The 16,333-nt window shown below is 47.3% G+C and overlaps 6 protein-coding genes across 6 annotated transcripts; 3 read left to right on the forward strand and 3 right to left on the reverse strand.

The window, feature by feature from the left end:
- Positions 1-10: 10 nt before the first annotated feature.
- F5891DRAFT_491688 (uncharacterized protein) lies at positions 11-1,271 on the reverse strand. The gene is made up of 4 exons (XM_041372022.1): positions 1,105-1,271; positions 672-1,052; positions 523-616; positions 11-476 (listed from the first exon to the last, which is right to left on the reverse strand). Exons 1-4 carry the CDS (start codon positions 1,185-1,187, stop codon positions 54-56), a joined length of 981 nt encoding a protein of 326 aa, XP_041223789.1. The 5' UTR covers positions 1,188-1,271; the 3' UTR covers positions 11-53.
- On the forward strand, positions 1,235-2,862 carry F5891DRAFT_1044974 (P-loop containing nucleoside triphosphate hydrolase protein). The gene is made up of 6 exons (XM_041362222.1): positions 1,235-1,463; positions 1,527-1,605; positions 1,658-1,728; positions 1,782-2,053; positions 2,103-2,171; positions 2,225-2,862. The coding sequence occupies exons 1-6, from the start codon at positions 1,337-1,339 to the stop codon at positions 2,420-2,422; spliced, it is 816 nt and encodes a 271-aa protein (XP_041223790.1). The 5' UTR covers positions 1,235-1,336; the 3' UTR covers positions 2,423-2,862.
- Positions 2,863-2,951: 89 nt separating this feature from the next.
- F5891DRAFT_1044976 (uncharacterized protein) lies at positions 2,952-4,246 on the forward strand (the record flags this gene model as incomplete). Its single annotated transcript, XM_041362223.1, has 8 exons — positions 2,952-3,090; positions 3,143-3,258; positions 3,320-3,498; positions 3,546-3,682; positions 3,734-3,857; positions 3,918-4,003; positions 4,055-4,117; positions 4,168-4,246. The coding sequence occupies exons 1-8, from the start codon at positions 3,006-3,008 to the stop codon at positions 4,242-4,244; spliced, it is 867 nt and encodes a 288-aa protein (XP_041223791.1). The 5' UTR covers positions 2,952-3,005.
- Positions 4,247-4,381: 135 nt separating this feature from the next.
- Positions 4,382-6,272, reverse strand: F5891DRAFT_956071 (histidine phosphatase superfamily; the record flags this gene model as incomplete). The annotated part of the gene is made up of 9 exons (XM_041375383.1): positions 4,382-4,738; positions 4,792-4,961; positions 5,013-5,177; positions 5,228-5,375; positions 5,427-5,432; positions 5,486-5,614; positions 5,666-5,721; positions 5,824-6,091; positions 6,144-6,272. The coding sequence occupies 9 exons, from the start codon at positions 6,270-6,272 to the stop codon at positions 4,382-4,384; spliced, it is 1,428 nt and encodes a 475-aa protein (XP_041223792.1).
- A 2,693-nt stretch (positions 6,273-8,965) lies between these two features.
- F5891DRAFT_955988 (HCO3 transporter family-domain-containing protein) lies at positions 8,966-11,067 on the reverse strand (the record flags this gene model as incomplete). The annotated part of the gene is made up of 8 exons (XM_041375377.1): positions 8,966-9,004; positions 9,061-9,182; positions 9,233-9,420; positions 9,464-9,882; positions 9,937-10,394; positions 10,452-10,586; positions 10,660-10,805; positions 10,859-11,067. The coding sequence occupies 8 exons, from the start codon at positions 11,065-11,067 to the stop codon at positions 8,966-8,968; spliced, it is 1,716 nt and encodes a 571-aa protein (XP_041223793.1).
- Positions 11,068-13,370: 2,303 nt separating this feature from the next.
- F5891DRAFT_491986 (Alpha/Beta hydrolase protein) lies at positions 13,371-14,990 on the forward strand. The gene is made up of 5 exons (XM_041372023.1): positions 13,371-13,619; positions 13,678-13,751; positions 13,815-14,381; positions 14,438-14,490; positions 14,545-14,990. The coding sequence occupies exons 1-5, from the start codon at positions 13,501-13,503 to the stop codon at positions 14,920-14,922; spliced, it is 1,191 nt and encodes a 396-aa protein (XP_041223794.1). The 5' UTR covers positions 13,371-13,500; the 3' UTR covers positions 14,923-14,990.
- The last annotated feature ends 1,343 nt before the right edge of the window (positions 14,991-16,333 follow it).

A 16,333-nucleotide genomic window follows, 5' to 3' on the forward strand; every position in this document is an offset into this window, starting at 1 on the left:
GACCACACCCTTCATTTCTGTACATCACAGTTGAACGTATGTTATGGATCGATTCAATTGATGTGAGAGCCTTGAAATGGCCATGAAAATATCTCTTTTCCGATCTTCACTACAATGGTATCCGCATCGAACCCTCCGATGTGGGCGGATGAGACTCTAGCACCGAATCGCTGGTTTAGCGTCGGGATTAGCTCAGATGGAAAGTGCGGAACACGCGGAAAACACTTGGCCTGAAATTGTTTATTAGATTCCCCGATGTCCCCGTTACTGCTTAAGTTGTTGTCCGATGTGCCTTCCACTATTGTAACCCCTTCATAAGCGCGAGAATGTCTTTTGGTGTTGGTGTCGCCGTTCACTGATGCATTAGGGTCAAGAAGAACCCATGCTATTGAAACGTGGAACCGTGGTTGGCTGTAGAAATCTCGTTGACGCAGGGACTGAAGGGTCGGCGACAATGCGGATAGCAAATCCCTCAACTATAACGAGTTAGCTTAAAATCAGGTTGATGTCACTGGGACGAACTTCATTATGACCGGCTCCTACCTCGAGGGAAAGGAACGCCCTCGTTCGTTCATCGTTCGTAAGTTCGGAAAACGTTGCGAATGAAGCCTGAAAACTTCGCATAACGATAAGAGACCGCAAGTAGGCAATGGATTGTACATATGGCGTACGGGGTTCGGCGTGAAGCAATCAGCTTTATGGCTCGTTTGAATCCTTCTCTTTGATGGGCGCGAAGAAATATCGGTCGAGTCAATGACAAGTGCAGCTCCCGCGCCCTGCGAGAACTATCGACTACCAAGCCACTAGTATTCTTACTGCATGAAACAATTTCCCCTATGGCATGAGCGGCCGGGACCATTCCCTTGATGACATCAAATACTTCATCGACCAACGAGTACAATGCAGTTCCAGGGTGCACGACGAGGGGAATGTAAACATATGCGGCATATTGGCCTTCTACGTGTGGGGTTGCACGAACTCGTCCTTGATGAAGAGCAGGATTATCGACGGGTACTGGTACGATGAAGGATGATGCAAGCGACGGTAGTTTCCTGTGCGTACATTGAGCAGCATGTGGCAAAGAGAGACGATGAAATGGTCAACTTCTTCTTTCTCTCTGGAGCATCGGCTGGAGCATCATCTTCTGAGCTAGAGTAAGTTACCAGGGCCCGTGATGCGCGCTTCATGTGGCACGACTCAGTAATGCTTTTTGTTATACAAACCGCGGACCGTAGTACAGCACCCGGCAGACCCCGCTACTACTTATCATTAATATTGCTGTACAAACTGAGTTTGAAACGCTGATCATTGCATTATCACTAGTTAAACATTGATTATGAGCGTTCAATTCATCAACAATCTAAACCAGTCAAGTCAAGCTCACTCGCACGAACCTGGCGGTGTACCTCACACTCACGATCATGGCGACCACGGACATACACACGAGCAGCTAGATCACCCAGGTTGGTTTCGTCATCGAGCGTATGGTCAATGCCAGTAATTTTGTTACATTCACTTTCTTGTAGGTAAATTCTCGGAGCGGGACCTTCCCGACTACTCTCTACGAAACTTCCAAGAAAGAGGCTTTACCGTCGGAATTGGTGGGTAAGTCGACAAGCTTACGATACCTATGTACCTACAGCGATCACCCATACAGCCCTGTTGGTTCCGGTAAAACCGCCTTAACCCTTGCGTTATGCAAGAAGCTTCGTAGTAAATATAACATCGGTGAGAAAATATATTATGATCTTCTGCATTTTGTGAAACTTCAATACACTCAGCTACTGTGACGAACGACATCTTCACTCGCGAAGACCAAGAATTCCTTATCAAGAATAAGGCACTCCCAACGCCTCGTATTCTAGCCATCGAGACTGGTGGCTGTCCTCATGCGGCAATCCGTGAGGATATCAGTGCGAACATGGGTGCTCTGGAGACACTTCAAGCGAAGTTTGGCTGTCAACTCCTTTTTGTGGAAAGTGGAGGAGATAACTTAGCTGCCAATTATTCCCGGGAATTAGCTGACTACATCATATATGTAATAGACGTGGCGGTATGTCTGTCAGACTCTCAATGAAGTTCTATCTCATGTGCATTTCCAGGGAGGAGACAAGATTCCCCGTAAAGGTGGACCAGGAATTTCGCAGTCTGACCTTTTGGTAATCAACAAGGTTAGTCAAAAAATTCATTCAAACACCATATCTTCTCACTGCAGAGGTTCAAGATCGACATCGCGCAATATGTTGACGCATCTCTTGATGTGATGAGACGTGATTCGAAACTCATGCGTGGAGACGGCCCAACTATCTTCACGAGCATAAAGAACGACAAAGGCGTCGACGACATCGTGGAACTTATCTTAGGCGCTTGGCGAACAGCTGGCGAACCCGGCATACAAGGTGCAGTGGGCGATAATGAGTGAGGGGCAATCAAAGAACGCTTGAAAGGATTGTGATATGACGGGTGAGGAGATGATAAAACGAATGCTATAAAGAACTGTAAGCGGCTGCATTTGTACTGTATCGCGGTGTTAAGCATAACACCGTTGAATTTCTTTTCAAGTGCCAGGTGGGCACTCTATACAAGAGTGGATTTTCAGGTCATGTTGTCTGATCCTCCTGGAACATACCACTCCAACGATGTTACTCGTCTCTGGCTGCATAGAGCTGCGGTTTGTCCACGTCATATCACAAAGGACCACTTCACCGGCCTTCTGTAAATATAGTAGCACTTCGAGTTTAAGCTTTAAAGTGCTGCTACCGTGACAGCCTGACTCCTGCCGAGTCCTGCGAGGCTTGTAAACTTTTTTCTCAACTATTTATTTTGCGACAGCAGTACTTGAGCTTCAAGCTTCATTATGGCTTATATGGATTGAATTATTCTGTCATACATGTAGTACAACTCAAGTACAGCTCGACAATACATAAACCGAAATTCCATTTCGATGACGTAATCGCTGTTGCTCTCAGTTTCATTAAGCGCCGTACAGTACCAAGCTTTCATCCATGATGGACGCTCAGTCAAATAACCATCCGTACACGATTGTGCGTATCAAGCGCAAACGCACGGATGAACCGCTCGACGCACTTGGTGTGTTACTCGTGCCACCCGTTCGTAAAGTCAAGTTCTTATGTAACATTAGTCGTCGAGTCCCGGGTTCGCAAAAAGAAGTCAAAAGGTGGTCGCGATGTTTTTCAGTTTGTTCAAACCGTTGAGAAGACCGTCTGGGAGGATAAGCAACTGCAGGAGACGCTACAGGTGAGTTACGTTCTATCACTCGTCGCGTTCGCGTTTCATAGGAGTTCTATCATCCCTGCAGAACCAAATATCAAGATTGTCGCAAAGCCACGATGAACATAACATCCAGCCCTCTGCACCTGCGGATGTCACGAACCTGTCTGGGGCCCAACGCCATCGGCAATCAGCTGATGAAGGAAGACGCTACACAATCGTTCCTACACGCGAATCTACTGAAAATACCAAGTTTGCTACCAGTCCGTGAGTCTTCCCATGATGTTGCCAGATAATTGTCTAAGCTAGGATAGTCCAAAGGTCATACCTGCGAAAGATGTTCAATCGCAAAGTGACTTCAGGATGTACGATGCCGTTCCAGCTGATACGAAGCCTATCTTTGACTCCGACATGGAAAATTTCTTACCCATGCTACAAAATTACTTGCGCAGTAAGATTTCCTTCTCGTGATGTCTTGAATGCCCATGCCCATGATTTCCAGTGAATGATGAGCCCTCGCAAGTTCTCTCAGCTGCTCCCCCAGTGGAGGACTATGTTTGGGACGTGTTCTACAGGCGCCCTTGCACTCTCAGTGAATGGAATTCAGTTGCTAATATCGGAACGCTGTAAGTTACCTAGCTTAATGCGCGATGATGTCATTGGCTTAAATGTTGTTGCGCTTGCAGTGAAGGCCTTCCTCCCTCACTAGATGATCCTTACTCTAGTGACTCGGATTCCGAGGAGGAAGATAATGCTGACGAAGACTCAAATGGTATATCTGTAGTTTGGCATCAAAGCCTTCATCTGATGCAATATTTCCCAGCCGAGGAATATTACAAGAATGACTATCCAGATGAGGATGATTCGGATGACAGTGAGGGAAGTGGTACGTTTTCCGTAGCTTCATTCAAAAGTTAGTCTGAGATCTGCCCATAGATATTTTTCATGAAAGCTCTGAAGCGGAAGACGATCTTCAGTACGACAATAGAGACGAAGACAACTATTGGAGGTAAGGAATTTGTTCATAGAATTTGAATTTGTGGCATAAGGATGGACACAACACACATTGTACTACAATTTGCACAATTATACAACATCGTCACAACTTACAGCTACATTCGTTCTTAGCTTCTTAGATTCCTCGGCGTCTTCATCTTCGCATGGTCGAGTCACATACTTGAGGTGTCTTTGAGCATGAGCTAACATCTACATTAAAATCCAATCGGAGCAAACGCGCAAAGAGATCACATACTGCGCTAGGATGCCTTGATCGCCGCCTCCCAAACTTACCAATCGTCAATAGTCCGAGGAAAACCAGGGTGATACCCATTAATACAACAACTGCGAGAGTTAAACCCGCGCCAAGGACGCCGGCTCCAGCTGGACTGATTTTGGGTCGAGCAGCTGCTTCTCCTTGAGCTGTCGCAAGAGCAAGAGGAGAGCAAGGCATGTCTTGGGTATTGGCACAAACGCTGCACCAATCTGCCGTGGTGTTTACCGCGACAGGCTGGCGGAGTATAATCAATACCAGGTAAGTTTAGAGCAGCCACCTTGACTCACAGCCACGGCATCAATGAAGGCAGATAACGGGACATCTCCTGTGAGGTCGAGGAAGTTGTATGTTACGAAGGTTGCGTCACTGGTTCCGTTTTTGAAGTTGAAACGGATGACAGGTTCACCACCCCCAGAAGGTTGACGCAGTTCTAAAGCAACGGCGGCAGCATAATTGACTGTTTACGTGTTAGTCAAGCTCACGACGAACATAGAACTGGTATACTGACCAATGCCTGCAAGACTCGGGTTTGCACTAGAAACACCTGTCATGTTAAAGAGGGAGATGAAAGGTTTGTATGAAATGGCCGTAATCGATAACGGTACAGGATTTGTAGAATTCATGATATTTGCAAATCCACTGAGAATCGATGGCAGAATAGCCGTACCGGCAACTAGGGACGAACGTCACAAATTAGCGATTTCCCCCCAAAACTAGACATACTGTTCCCGATGCCTCCAATGGACTGGTCGCTAAAGACGTTGTACTCGTGCCAATTAGCTAAAGCTTGTACTTGCGCCATGTATGTGGGTGGGAGAGCCTCGGCAAAGGTGGCATTGTGGATATTATTCACATTCATAAAGTCGAATATCTGTTGGCGAGTTCAGCCTGTCGCTGCTGCATCAAGAGTAGGTAAGCATACATTCCACTGCAACAATCAGGGTCAGAACACGGATGAAATGTGACTAGCTCGCAACATACCATATTCTCTAGCTGGACTGATCTTCCATTTAGATAAGGAGGCAGAGAGTCCAAGAAAGGTGCGCTTTGTTCAGCCATCTCTTGAAAGATGGATGAATTGTAAAAATCTGTCGTATGTGTGTTGAAGGTCTGGAAAACATTATCATTATGAGAAAATTTAAACCGATTTTTTTGACAAACATTGCAATTAGTGAAACCTTCCAATATTGGACTCAGGCTGGGATCCACAGCATCGACTACCCTGTGTGAGCACTGGGCGCTTGCCGAGGTATCTGCAAGAACTCACTAGGTACATACTTTGCAACATGCCAGTCAGGGGGACGCGAGACTCACACCACAAGTAACACATACCTGATACCCTCCGAGGGGAGCCGTGATCGTTGTCCCATTAGCGAGGGTGACATTGTTCGAGAGCGTGGCAGGCCAAAGTCCCTGCGTTACTGATACACAGGAATCATATATAACTCCACCTTCGTCTCCACAGTCTGCTTGAATGAACACCTGGGCCGGATTGAATAGCCCTGTGCTCATGCCAGGGAGGTACGAAGGTGATGACTGATTCAAGTATAATGAACGTAGGTAGCTACCGAGCATATACTCTTGTTGCTAAAAGAAGTCAATGAGATACGGTGCACATGGTCCAGAATTACTGACGTACATTGCCCAGAGGAGTGATCACCGTACCAGTTGCAGTATAGGTATCAGGGTTTTGATAAAAACCTTGTCGATCACCGTGACGCACGAGTAACACGACGCCCAATATTTCGTTGTCAGTATCTTGTGACATGATAACCGTATACTGATGATTGCGTCGTACTCGGAGGACCAGGAAGGGCAACTGCCAGTGAATCTGTAAACAAGAGCACTTGCCGGGGAACAGACTCGTAGTGGCACTGGTCTGCCATTTAAACCATCGATCTCGTGATCGTGACAATTATAACTTCGAATTCGGATCGTGTTACAAGTTCGAATATGATAATGATTACTATTTGCGCCCAGGCCCAGGACGCCGCAGGTCCATGCGTCAAAATCTTACATTGACAATCGTGTAGTCTCGACGGCGAACTGGATACAATATGGTGCCACCATGGACTGGTCCTGGGCTGACTTGCAGTGGGTGATGTTATTTTTTCGAGAATGGGCGATCGTAGCGGCATGAGCACTAGTTTCCGAGACTCCAAATTATCAGTGGTTTGGACGAGCTGAACTTACTTATTTTGCAACCTGTTGCAACCCATAAGGATCAGTGTTATCAGCGTCCCCCTAGATCCCCTTTCTGGCTGGTTACATACCCGTGCACATGTGGCATGGATTGATGGTGCGATACAGATTGCGATAAAATGCGTCGGCAGCACCCGGACGAGGACACCGTAAGCACCTGATTGCAGCAGATGCTTACCAGTCTACTAGGCTACTTTACGAAAAGAGTTGTGATATACTTACAAGTTACGGGGTCCTTATCCGAACTCCGCACGGCGGAATCAGCTTGTGAGCCTGTAAACATTCACACGTACTCCTTACGTCACCTTCGAACACTTTTCTCAAATTCGCAGACTCTCGTCCGAATCAGCAGAGGTTGATTTTCGGCCCAGCAGGAGTCGAATTTCGAAATGATCTTTAAGAAATGGATCTCCTTGACCACTGCGGCCATGCACGATACTATGTTACTTTCTCCGGCTTGACGAAGACGTCATTGCGAGAGGACCATGTATCTGTGTGAATCATGCCATGCCATCATGGCGGCCCAACTAGTGCGTATCTGTCGCCATTGTACCGTTTTCTTGGACCAGGAACATCCCCTGGTACCATAGTATGATTACCATGAAACCTCTTAGTGCCTGATTACTTTCGAACGGTATCAGGTACGCTCCCCTAGCCAGACCACATACTACTCCTTCGAGGTAGGGACATATGGGGTATTCGCGAGTAAAAATGTGGCATGACTCACCCCAAGTGTCACGAATCTCTGTCTAAACACATTCCGGTGGTGCACTATACAAGTTTGTCTTCGATCTTCCTATTCACCGCATACACTAAAACTTACATTTGACTGGGCAAACAGCTGCAACGCAGAACTTATCGTGATTAGGCAGCGCCTCGACGACCAAATAAGTGGCAAGCCAAACGAGACACATCATCACCACGCAAGCAACTTGGGTCTCAATAATGGGGCGGCGTCCAATCCTACACAGTGCAGTTAACAGAGCCACACTGATCTCTAAACTCGTCACGATAGCCCCCGAGGCTCATGTTAAAGCTTGTCTTCCTTGACGACAGAGACTCACCCTCAGCCTCTCGGTCCTCAGACTCCTTTTCATCCATTTCTATGGCCCTTTATGGCTGCATGTAATCATTTACTGCTTGAAGATGTGTTGCGAGGTGAGAATTGGATTCCACCCAAGATGATCCATTACTTAATTAATCAGACATCGATAGACGGAAGTCAGTCCTTCTTGATCTACCAATACTCGTGCCAACATTTATATGCAGGTGGTTCGTTCGTATCCGCATTGACGACGCTGCAGCATGGTAACTATGGCGGTAAGATATTCAACCCACAATGCAATGATTAGCCGACCCCGATGCTTCAAGATCTGTCCATCAAGAATATCACGCCTGGACAATCACCTTCGGTTTCGCGAAGCTGGCTAAATGATTGTCCCACTTCTCATCTGAGGGTATTCAGAGTTGTTCTCGCGCTTTGGTGTATGAGAGAATACCGGAATTCGAGGTCAGCTTATAATATCCCCACACTTGTACCTGGGAATCGCGTCGTGACAGTAAGACTCATGATAAGAAGTACTTACTTCCTGCAGTCTATAAGTATCACGGTGTTCTGACGACTTGAAGTCACACGTCTCAAGAAGGATCGTGGGATATACCCCAAGGTCAAGGCTCCCTAGGCCCATCAGTGATTCGGATTGTATTCAAAGCAACTGTGTATAGCAACCATATTAATCTGCTGACCATGTATGTGTGGCATGCGTCGAGAGCGGAACTCACACCATATTGATAAGGAAGAGGAGCACCCCAAAGCACCTTCATCACTTATGGTGACTGCGCAAACACGAAGATCTCAGATCTGAAGGTATCAACTCGCTCCTTTGGAGACAGATGGAGACGTATCTAGATAATACTTGCATGCATGCACGCGCATTGAACACGGTACGGTATGATTAATCTGACCATGGCACGAAATCCCCTCTCCCCGTAGACACCTAGACATTTTCGCAGGTACTACTGTACCATCGACTCAATTCCCCACCGGTTGGCGCCTTCATTGCTCTAATGCCTTAACCGGTATGAAACGATGATACACTATATGGACATCTAGACGATACAAGGAACGCACACTGCACGTACTGTCTACCCATGTAGGGCAATGTCACCATGATTACAATAAATGGGAAATACAGTATAGCACTTCAACATCATACACGAGAGTAATGGACAGCTAGAGAATGAGCAGTTAGAAAACGCTCAAGCCGTGTGTAGAGATCCCCCAACAGATTCCATCGTCTGCGTCAAGCACATGCCAGTGAGCTTTCGAACGAGAGTAAGAGCGATGAACTCACAAATGGAGAAGCTGTGGGGCCATCGAGGATAGAAAGCTCTTCCTGCGTGAAGGGGAGCCGCGGGATTATGTAGGCTCGAAGAGGAACAAGAAGCAAAATCATGACCGGAAAGCCGAGAGCAGCTGCTCCAAAATTAAGCAAAATCGCAACCTATAGATGACGAACGATTTACCGATGGACTGAGTAAGCACGAATGTTGCTCCGAAGGCCACGAGTTGAATAGTCACAAACATCAATAGTCGGGATTTCCTGACTTTGCGCAGCGGGTCATCAGGTGAGGTGAGGGTCTTGTCGCGTATGAGGTACAGGAGTTTGATTGTGATTCCGTTACCCTTGAGCGCATCTGCACCCATAAACCAGCTACCTACGATCAGCGGGATCAAACGACAGTGGATAACCTTACAATAGGCCAGCCAGCACGGCTCTTGGAACGAGTCCCAATATATGCAGAAACGGGCCGGTAAGTAACACAAGGCATAATGAACCTTGGGCAAGATTGGAAACTCGTTGTTCAACGACGGCGATAGGGGCTTCTCGCTGACCGTCAGATGACTTTTCCATTTTTATAACTGTACCGTTGGAATCATGGCCAGATTGCGAGGATGGTTTGGTGATCTGTTCTTCTTCATCTATATCTTTCTGGGAAGGTTTTCCCATAATGAGCAACGAGGTGGTGTGAATAGGTGCTTGAGGTATAAGTCCGTTGGGTGCTGGCAACCCAATGAGTCCTGCTATGAATGTTGTGATACCGAGAAGGAAGAAGTCGTAGTGGAAACCGGGTGGCTTCCGCAAGGGAAACTGCGAACCCTGAGCTATTAGGGACTATCGAACAATGAGCCGGGGTGTACTAGTGAGTATGCACGTAGCGGGACGTACCGAGACATTGTGATCAAAGAAGAACAAGATCCAAAGAATTATACCGAAGGGAAGCGCAACACCGACCCATTTCCCATCTAGCTCCCAGAATTTGACAAGCCACGCTCTTCCATTGGCAGCCTGGAACGCACCGCCTACTGGTAGCGTGGAAGGATTAGAAGCATTGAAACGGCCCCAGTATGCCATGCTTGAAGCCGCAATAAGGGAGATGGGCATTCCATAATCCGAGAAGAAACGACGGATATGACGATGGAACAACGTGGTCTCCGAAAGGCATTGGAACAAGAATGACGTTACGAGCATCAGGAGGGCAAGGGTAATACCCACCAAAGCACCTTCGAAATCCCCACTGAATTGTCGAGTGATCACTTGTACTCCGTATTGGAGGTACACCCAGGAGACGTAGAAGCCAAACGTGTCGCAAGAGAACAGAGTGACATATCTCACAAAATTACACCCTTGAGAGCCAAAATCAACTTTAAATGGGAAGTCGTTGAAGAGGAAAGGAGACCCACAATTCAAAATGGCCGTTACCCAATGGATGATTGCAGCCCAAAGGTAAACCCAACCCACAAATTGCAGATAATTGGGTGCATTGGGCTGTTTGTGGATGATGTCATATATCGTGCTGTTAAAAACTGTGATTGGTCCTAAATGGTTTCTATGAATAGCCCGTCTCGACGAGGCATTGTCACATCATGATAGACGCTGATGTTTGCATACCAGTGACGCCCGCAATTGTAAGTGGCTGCGCGCCGAATATAGAAAACACAAACGCAGCCATGAATGAGGATATAAGGACCTCAGTAACTGTGTATTGCTGCGTCGTCTCTATTAGGTCTAGCGAAAATGCTATGCCAGGTAAGACACTATACGCCGGAGATTTGTGAGAGCGGATTATGCGTAGAGTTAACTGACATACTTTGCAAAGAAAATGAGAGCGGTTGCGGGGATGACTCGATAATTCCATGCATCTGTCCAGTCACTGAAGTACCAAGGAGCGCGAGCACGGATGTCTGATATGATGCCGGCCCCAAGTTTAGGAACGAACGAAGGAGTTCGGCGGGTTGTAGCAGCATCTTGCAAAAGGGTACTCGATCTGGCAGGTGACTCTCTTGCTTGTTCTTCCATAGGCCGAACTGTGACAGGCACTTGGTTTCTGTACAAAGTTATGGGCATCAAAGGTAAAAACAGGAACTGCTGGACGCTGGAGAACTCAGGGAAGTTATGGATTACACGCACTCGGACACAAGTACTAAGTACATAAATCAAAGTACTAAATGGAACAAAAAATTTCAAATCAGGGTGAAGATCACACTCCACCTACGTAGCACGACAACCAGATCTGCGATTAACTAAATGGGACGTAGGAAGGTCTTGGCTGTAGTTGACTTTCACCTTATCCAGTCTCCTAGCGGAATACTTCTCCGGTCCTAGCACGTATGCGCGGTCATTAATGTCATTCTCCATCGAGATCAAACAGGAATCTCAGATACTCGAAACGTGGTCTCACTGGATTCCTGGTCGAATATCCGTGTGGAAAGAACCGCTCGCCGATCCAAATGCGCGGTTTTCTGAAATAGTCCGTTCCACGAGCCATCCATGGTATCTGTCGAGCGAACATAAATGACTCCTTCTGCTTCAAATTCATCAATCCTCGCAGGGTCGGCAGCGCTCTCGAGCTTTGCATTGAGTAATATCATTCGAAGCATACTGGTCTGAATGGCCGTCGCGAAGGTGTCGCGACTCTATGGCGCTGGATCTGTTCAACTATTCTTCACACACAAAACTCACACACACGCACAGACGCGACACACACACAAACGAGACGCACACACATAATCACTCCTTCGCATACCAGTCGATGGAACATGCAGTATTGTCAGTGCAGTATCATGAGTGCTCGATAATGGGCGGCTCGCAGGCAATAATGCGGCAGTGCTCATTATTGGCTGAACTACGCATCAATCTTATGTATTACATAAGCGTTGTGCCGCCTGACGAGGCTTTGCTATTTTTTTCTATAAGTCACTGCAGTTCTTCAGTACCTCGGGATGTCAATGTGTAGTAGTCAAGAGGCTAACACCAACGCCCAGGGATGAAATGCTGAAAGCGGGTCTCCTACTGCTGTCCCTGCTATTTTTGTGCATACAGTACCATCTAGAGTGCCAGTGGTGACGGAACCAAGATGGAACTTTCTCAACAAGATCTACGTACGCTCAATTTTCTCCAAGTCCTTTGTTTTCGCCAGGGAGTTGAAAGGGACCAATGCTGGTGACATTGAGACTCAAGGTACGTTTTGACTTTTTATCATTTTTCTATATTCTTACTGCGAAGCATCTTGCACTCCTGCAGTTACTATCTCTTGCGCCTACCCGTTCTCTCGTGAACCAATCAATGTCTACGGACCTATACTTCTGGTCCCTCGCGCCCGTTCTCATGCTCGCTCTAACTCTTTTGTTTGTGCTCGCTCTCTTGCACCCGTTCATGCTTGCTCTCTCATACCTGTTCTCTCGTGCTAACTCTCTCCCACTTGTTCTCTCATGCCGCGCCCCATCTCTCATGCCCTCCTACTTCTCGATGTCGCTCGGTATTGAGACCATCAACTGCGGCACCACAACAAGCGCCCGCCACGTCACCTGCATCTTTGCGCACTGTCCACCAGCCGGTCCTTAAAAAGTTTCGAGGCTTTGCTCTCAATGCTGGCGACTTCGGTGCATTTTGTTTGCCCTTGGACTCTACTTGCTTTGCGCTTATAGAAACCTTCATCATCGCTCTGAGACCTACTCACTTCTCATTGCTCCGTCTCGTCCACCGGCAGGCCTTGAAAAGATTCGAGGCTTTGCTGCCAATGCTGGCGGCTTCGGTGCATTTTGTTTGCCCCTTGGACTCTACAGTTCTTCATTGGGGACCTTGTCTGCAATATAATTTGATTATCGAATCATGTCAGATCTAGTAGTGCAGTACTAATTTTTCTACGATACAAGAGTATGTATGCGAAGGAGTGATTATGTGTGTGCGTCTCGTTTGTGTGTGTGTCGTGTCTGTGCGTGTGTATGAGTTTTGTGTGTGAAGAATAGTTGAACAGATCCAGCGCCATACGACTCCCGTTTGATCTTTCATACACTAGCGAGTATAAGCCGGATAATCACCTGCGCGTAGGTAAATCAGATATCCTGTCTAGGAGCACGAATTCAAAGAATTACTTTTTTTGCATTTCCCTGTATTCGATAGTTTCTCAGCCGAGCATTTGTCTTCGATAGAAATATCAGGATCATCGGGAGCCAACGGATTACTAGTATGAGATGCAGTCAAACGCAGCGTGTGTTACGTGTGCCACGGATTTATAGACGTAATCCGGCAATTGTACCGAGACCTGGACCAGCTGCGCCTCTGTTGACCCTCCTTGGCCTTCATGATGAAGTGGATCGTAGGCATGCCCGCAGCTGTATCAAACCGCTGGTCCAATAAGAAGTGGACGATCACTAATATGTATTAGATAATAGTGAACCGAATGTTGCGCCGGTTGCGCAGTGCCGTACTTATACCCAGTAGTACTTCCTTATGTCCATCCAACCAGACAACGATGGTTTGTTTGCACGGCTTAGGAGGGTTTTTGCGGTCCTCGGGTTTCTCTACCTGGGGGCAGTCATCCTTCTAGCAGTGCCGTGGGTCCAGTCCCAGTAAGTCCAATCATTCATCCTTCACGACTGCGCATGTAGAACTCGAGACGTAATTAAGCGTAGTGTACATGAACGCCTTGAAGCTACCTTGGAACGCACATTTTGATGCACCGGAAAGGCATGGTCTTGCACGTACGTTTTACTCCATCGCGTTCATTTCTTTCGAACTCATTGGATTGGTTGCGGATACGTCAGCTGGGAAAACGGCGAACATCAAGATTCAGACCGCAGACAATCACACTCTCGGTGCATGGTTCATTCTCTCGGATACCATATATCACAACTTGTCCTTTCCCCCGCCTCCATCTGCTGCAGAATTGCACATCTCAGAGGCTGTGGCACAGCGTCCAACTGTGCTTTTTTTTCATGGCAATGCTGCTACGCGGGCTCTAAGCATGCGCGTTCGCCTATATTCCGGGTTTACCTCGCGCCTGGACGCAAATGTCCTGGCGATAGATTATCGTGGATTCGGAGATAGTCCAGGCACGCCTACAGAGGACGGCTTGTCACTAGATGCAAGAGCTGCATGGGATTGGCTGATCGCGCAAGGTGCTTCACCGCAGGATGTCCTTATAGTTGGTCACAGCTTGGGAACTGCAGTGGCGTCCGGGCTTTCTGTCGGCCTCTCCGAAGACGGGGTCAAGTTCAGAGGGACCGTCCTTATGTCTCCTTTTTCCTCGCTCTATACCCTGATAGATACCTATAACATTTTTGGTGTATTTCCTGTCATGTTACCGATTAACATGATACCTCGAGCGGCCGGTAAGTCTGGAAAACATCACCGAACGCCGACATACCTGACTTTGCGTGTCTCAAAGGTATTTATAAGAGTTTTCTCGTCCACAAGTTTGACACTTTATCGGCGATATCGGTATGTAAACGCTCTGTTCCTAGGTTATCTAGCACCTCACTGATTTGCGTCCAGAAACTCAAGGTACCAATATTGATATTGCACGCGGAGGATGATTGGGATATCTCTCACACCCACTCTGACGCTCTATTTGACGCTCTCCTGGAACCATATCTCCCTCCCGTCTACTCTCCATCAACAAGCCAAGAGTCGTGGTCGACACAGCAGTGGAGCGAGTACCATGCTCAACTGATCACGCGAAGGGAAACTCGGGAGTCCTTACTGACCCGTACTGTCATCCCCAACTTCGGATTAATGGATCAGTTCGATGGTTTTGGAGAACGAATCACCCTGCTCAAAACTTCCACTGGTTCTCACAACGAGGTTGGTACTCTTGAGGGTGTTCAAGAAGTGATACGCGTTACATTTTTCACGCCTGAAAACCTGCGTTGATAATGATAGGAATTTGGTGATAGCGTGTTTGTATTATACGAATTGGATAGCTAAAATAGATGAAACTGATCAACTAGACTTGCTGTTCTATTAGTTCTAGCCACACCCTTGGAGATCATACAACCAACTTGAAGTATTACAACCTGCACACCTGAACTACGTTTCTGCCCGGCGCATTGCGTGCTCGGCGTTCATTGCCAGATGTAGGCCAGCCTCCAATTCGTCCTGATTTATGCATGGTCAAAACCGAGGGATCTGAGTGTCGATGAGTCATACTTGCCTGTATATATGATGACCGCCTAGACAACTGATGCGCGACTGGCTCCACCATCCCAGTGGGCAGGTCGTCTCTTACAGATTGATCACTACTTCCGTGACTCTGGGTACTTGTACGTCCGCTTTCGTCTGACATCCTCTGCACAGGCCGTTAGATAGTTCAGAGACAGAGCCATCCTAAATTGGCTACCTGTAGACACGTATCTCCAGCCGCCAAATCTACGCTCCGAGATCTCTCCAGCTCCAGTGCTTCCGCACGTCGTCGAGGAGTCGAACGAGGTAACTCGGTGAGCGCGAGGTCCTTTGTTCGTTTGGACGGCGGAGGGACGATTGGGGTATTTAGAAGAAGAGTGATGGTATCAGAGATCGAGGAAAGAACTGATTTTTGCATTGGTGGAATGATGGGATATACGAATCTAGGGTTGTGGTCATAAAAATCTGGCGCTGCGGCTGGGAATCATGTGTTTCATACTAAGGTATAAACACACTGTGGTAGAACTCAAATTGGAGTTCAGTCTGCGTAAGACTCGGGTCCAGATGACATCACTGAGTCATACAAATGGGGTCGGGTGGTCGGACCGTCTGCCGGCACTTAATATGGTTATGGTTGGGCAGAGTCGGGGACTGGCCGGTCACTGCCGCTACGATTACATAATACAACCGAGAAGTGATGCCTTGAATTTGTACAATGTCTACATAATTCACTCATCAGCTACCATCGTAAATCGGGAGCAGGAGACCTCATTTACATTCAAGTGCCAGCGCCAATCCTACCATGTTTCTCGATGGAATTTCGCTAAGGGTAATAAAGTGCTGATATAAAAATGGGAGACGATTTCTTCAAATCTAATGAATTTCCGGTGGTCCAGGCAGATCTGGAAATTGTGCAACAAGTTAGCTCAACAATGCAATCATTCGAACACTATCTGCACGAGGTCAAACACCCAAAAATTCATTTCACAACTGCCCCGAAGAAAGTTGGATGTGGGAGGTGCAGATCGTGTTACATCAGAAGTCCTGCGATGCCTTTCGTCTTGTGGATCTAGGTTCATAACAGAAATCTCAACTGCAAACCCTTTGTAATTGTAATTATCCAGTGGGATGGAAATCAGTCATTCTCAAGCGGTAAGAACAT

This window comes from Suillus fuscotomentosus, assembly GCF_016647785.1.
Source record: "Suillus fuscotomentosus strain FC203 chromosome Unknown F5891scaffold_41, whole genome shotgun sequence".
Classification (NCBI taxonomy): Eukaryota; Fungi; Basidiomycota; class Agaricomycetes; order Boletales; family Suillaceae; genus Suillus; species Suillus fuscotomentosus.

Coding starts and splice junctions, on each gene's coding strand:
- F5891DRAFT_1044974 (XM_041362222.1), top strand. CDS start 1,337: ATGAGCGTTCAATTCATCAACAATCTAAACCAGTCAAGTCAAGCTCAC. Junction 2,054..2,102: donor TATATGTAATAGACGTGGCG/GTATGTCTGTCA, acceptor GTGCATTTCCAG/GGAGGAGACAAGATTCCCCG. Junction 2,172..2,224: donor ACCTTTTGGTAATCAACAAG/GTTAGTCAAAAA, acceptor CAGAGGTTCAAG/ATCGACATCGCGCAATATGT.
- F5891DRAFT_491688 (XM_041372022.1), bottom strand. CDS start 1,187: ATGAAGCGCGCATCACGGGCCCTGGTAACTTACTCTAGCTCAGAAGAT. Junction 617..671: donor ATTGCTTCACGCCGAACCCC/GTACGCCATATG, acceptor CGTTATGCGAAG/TTTTCAGGCTTCATTCGCAA. Junction 477..522: donor TAGGAGCCGGTCATAATGAA/GTTCGTCCCAGT, acceptor AACTCGTTATAG/TTGAGGGATTTGCTATCCGC.
- F5891DRAFT_491986 (XM_041372023.1), top strand. CDS start 13,501: ATGTCCATCCAACCAGACAACGATGGTTTGTTTGCACGGCTTAGGAGG. Junction 13,752..13,814: donor GGAAAGGCATGGTCTTGCAC/GTACGTTTTACT, acceptor CGGATACGTCAG/CTGGGAAAACGGCGAACATC. Junction 14,382..14,437: donor CATGATACCTCGAGCGGCCG/GTAAGTCTGGAA, acceptor CGTGTCTCAAAG/GTATTTATAAGAGTTTTCTC.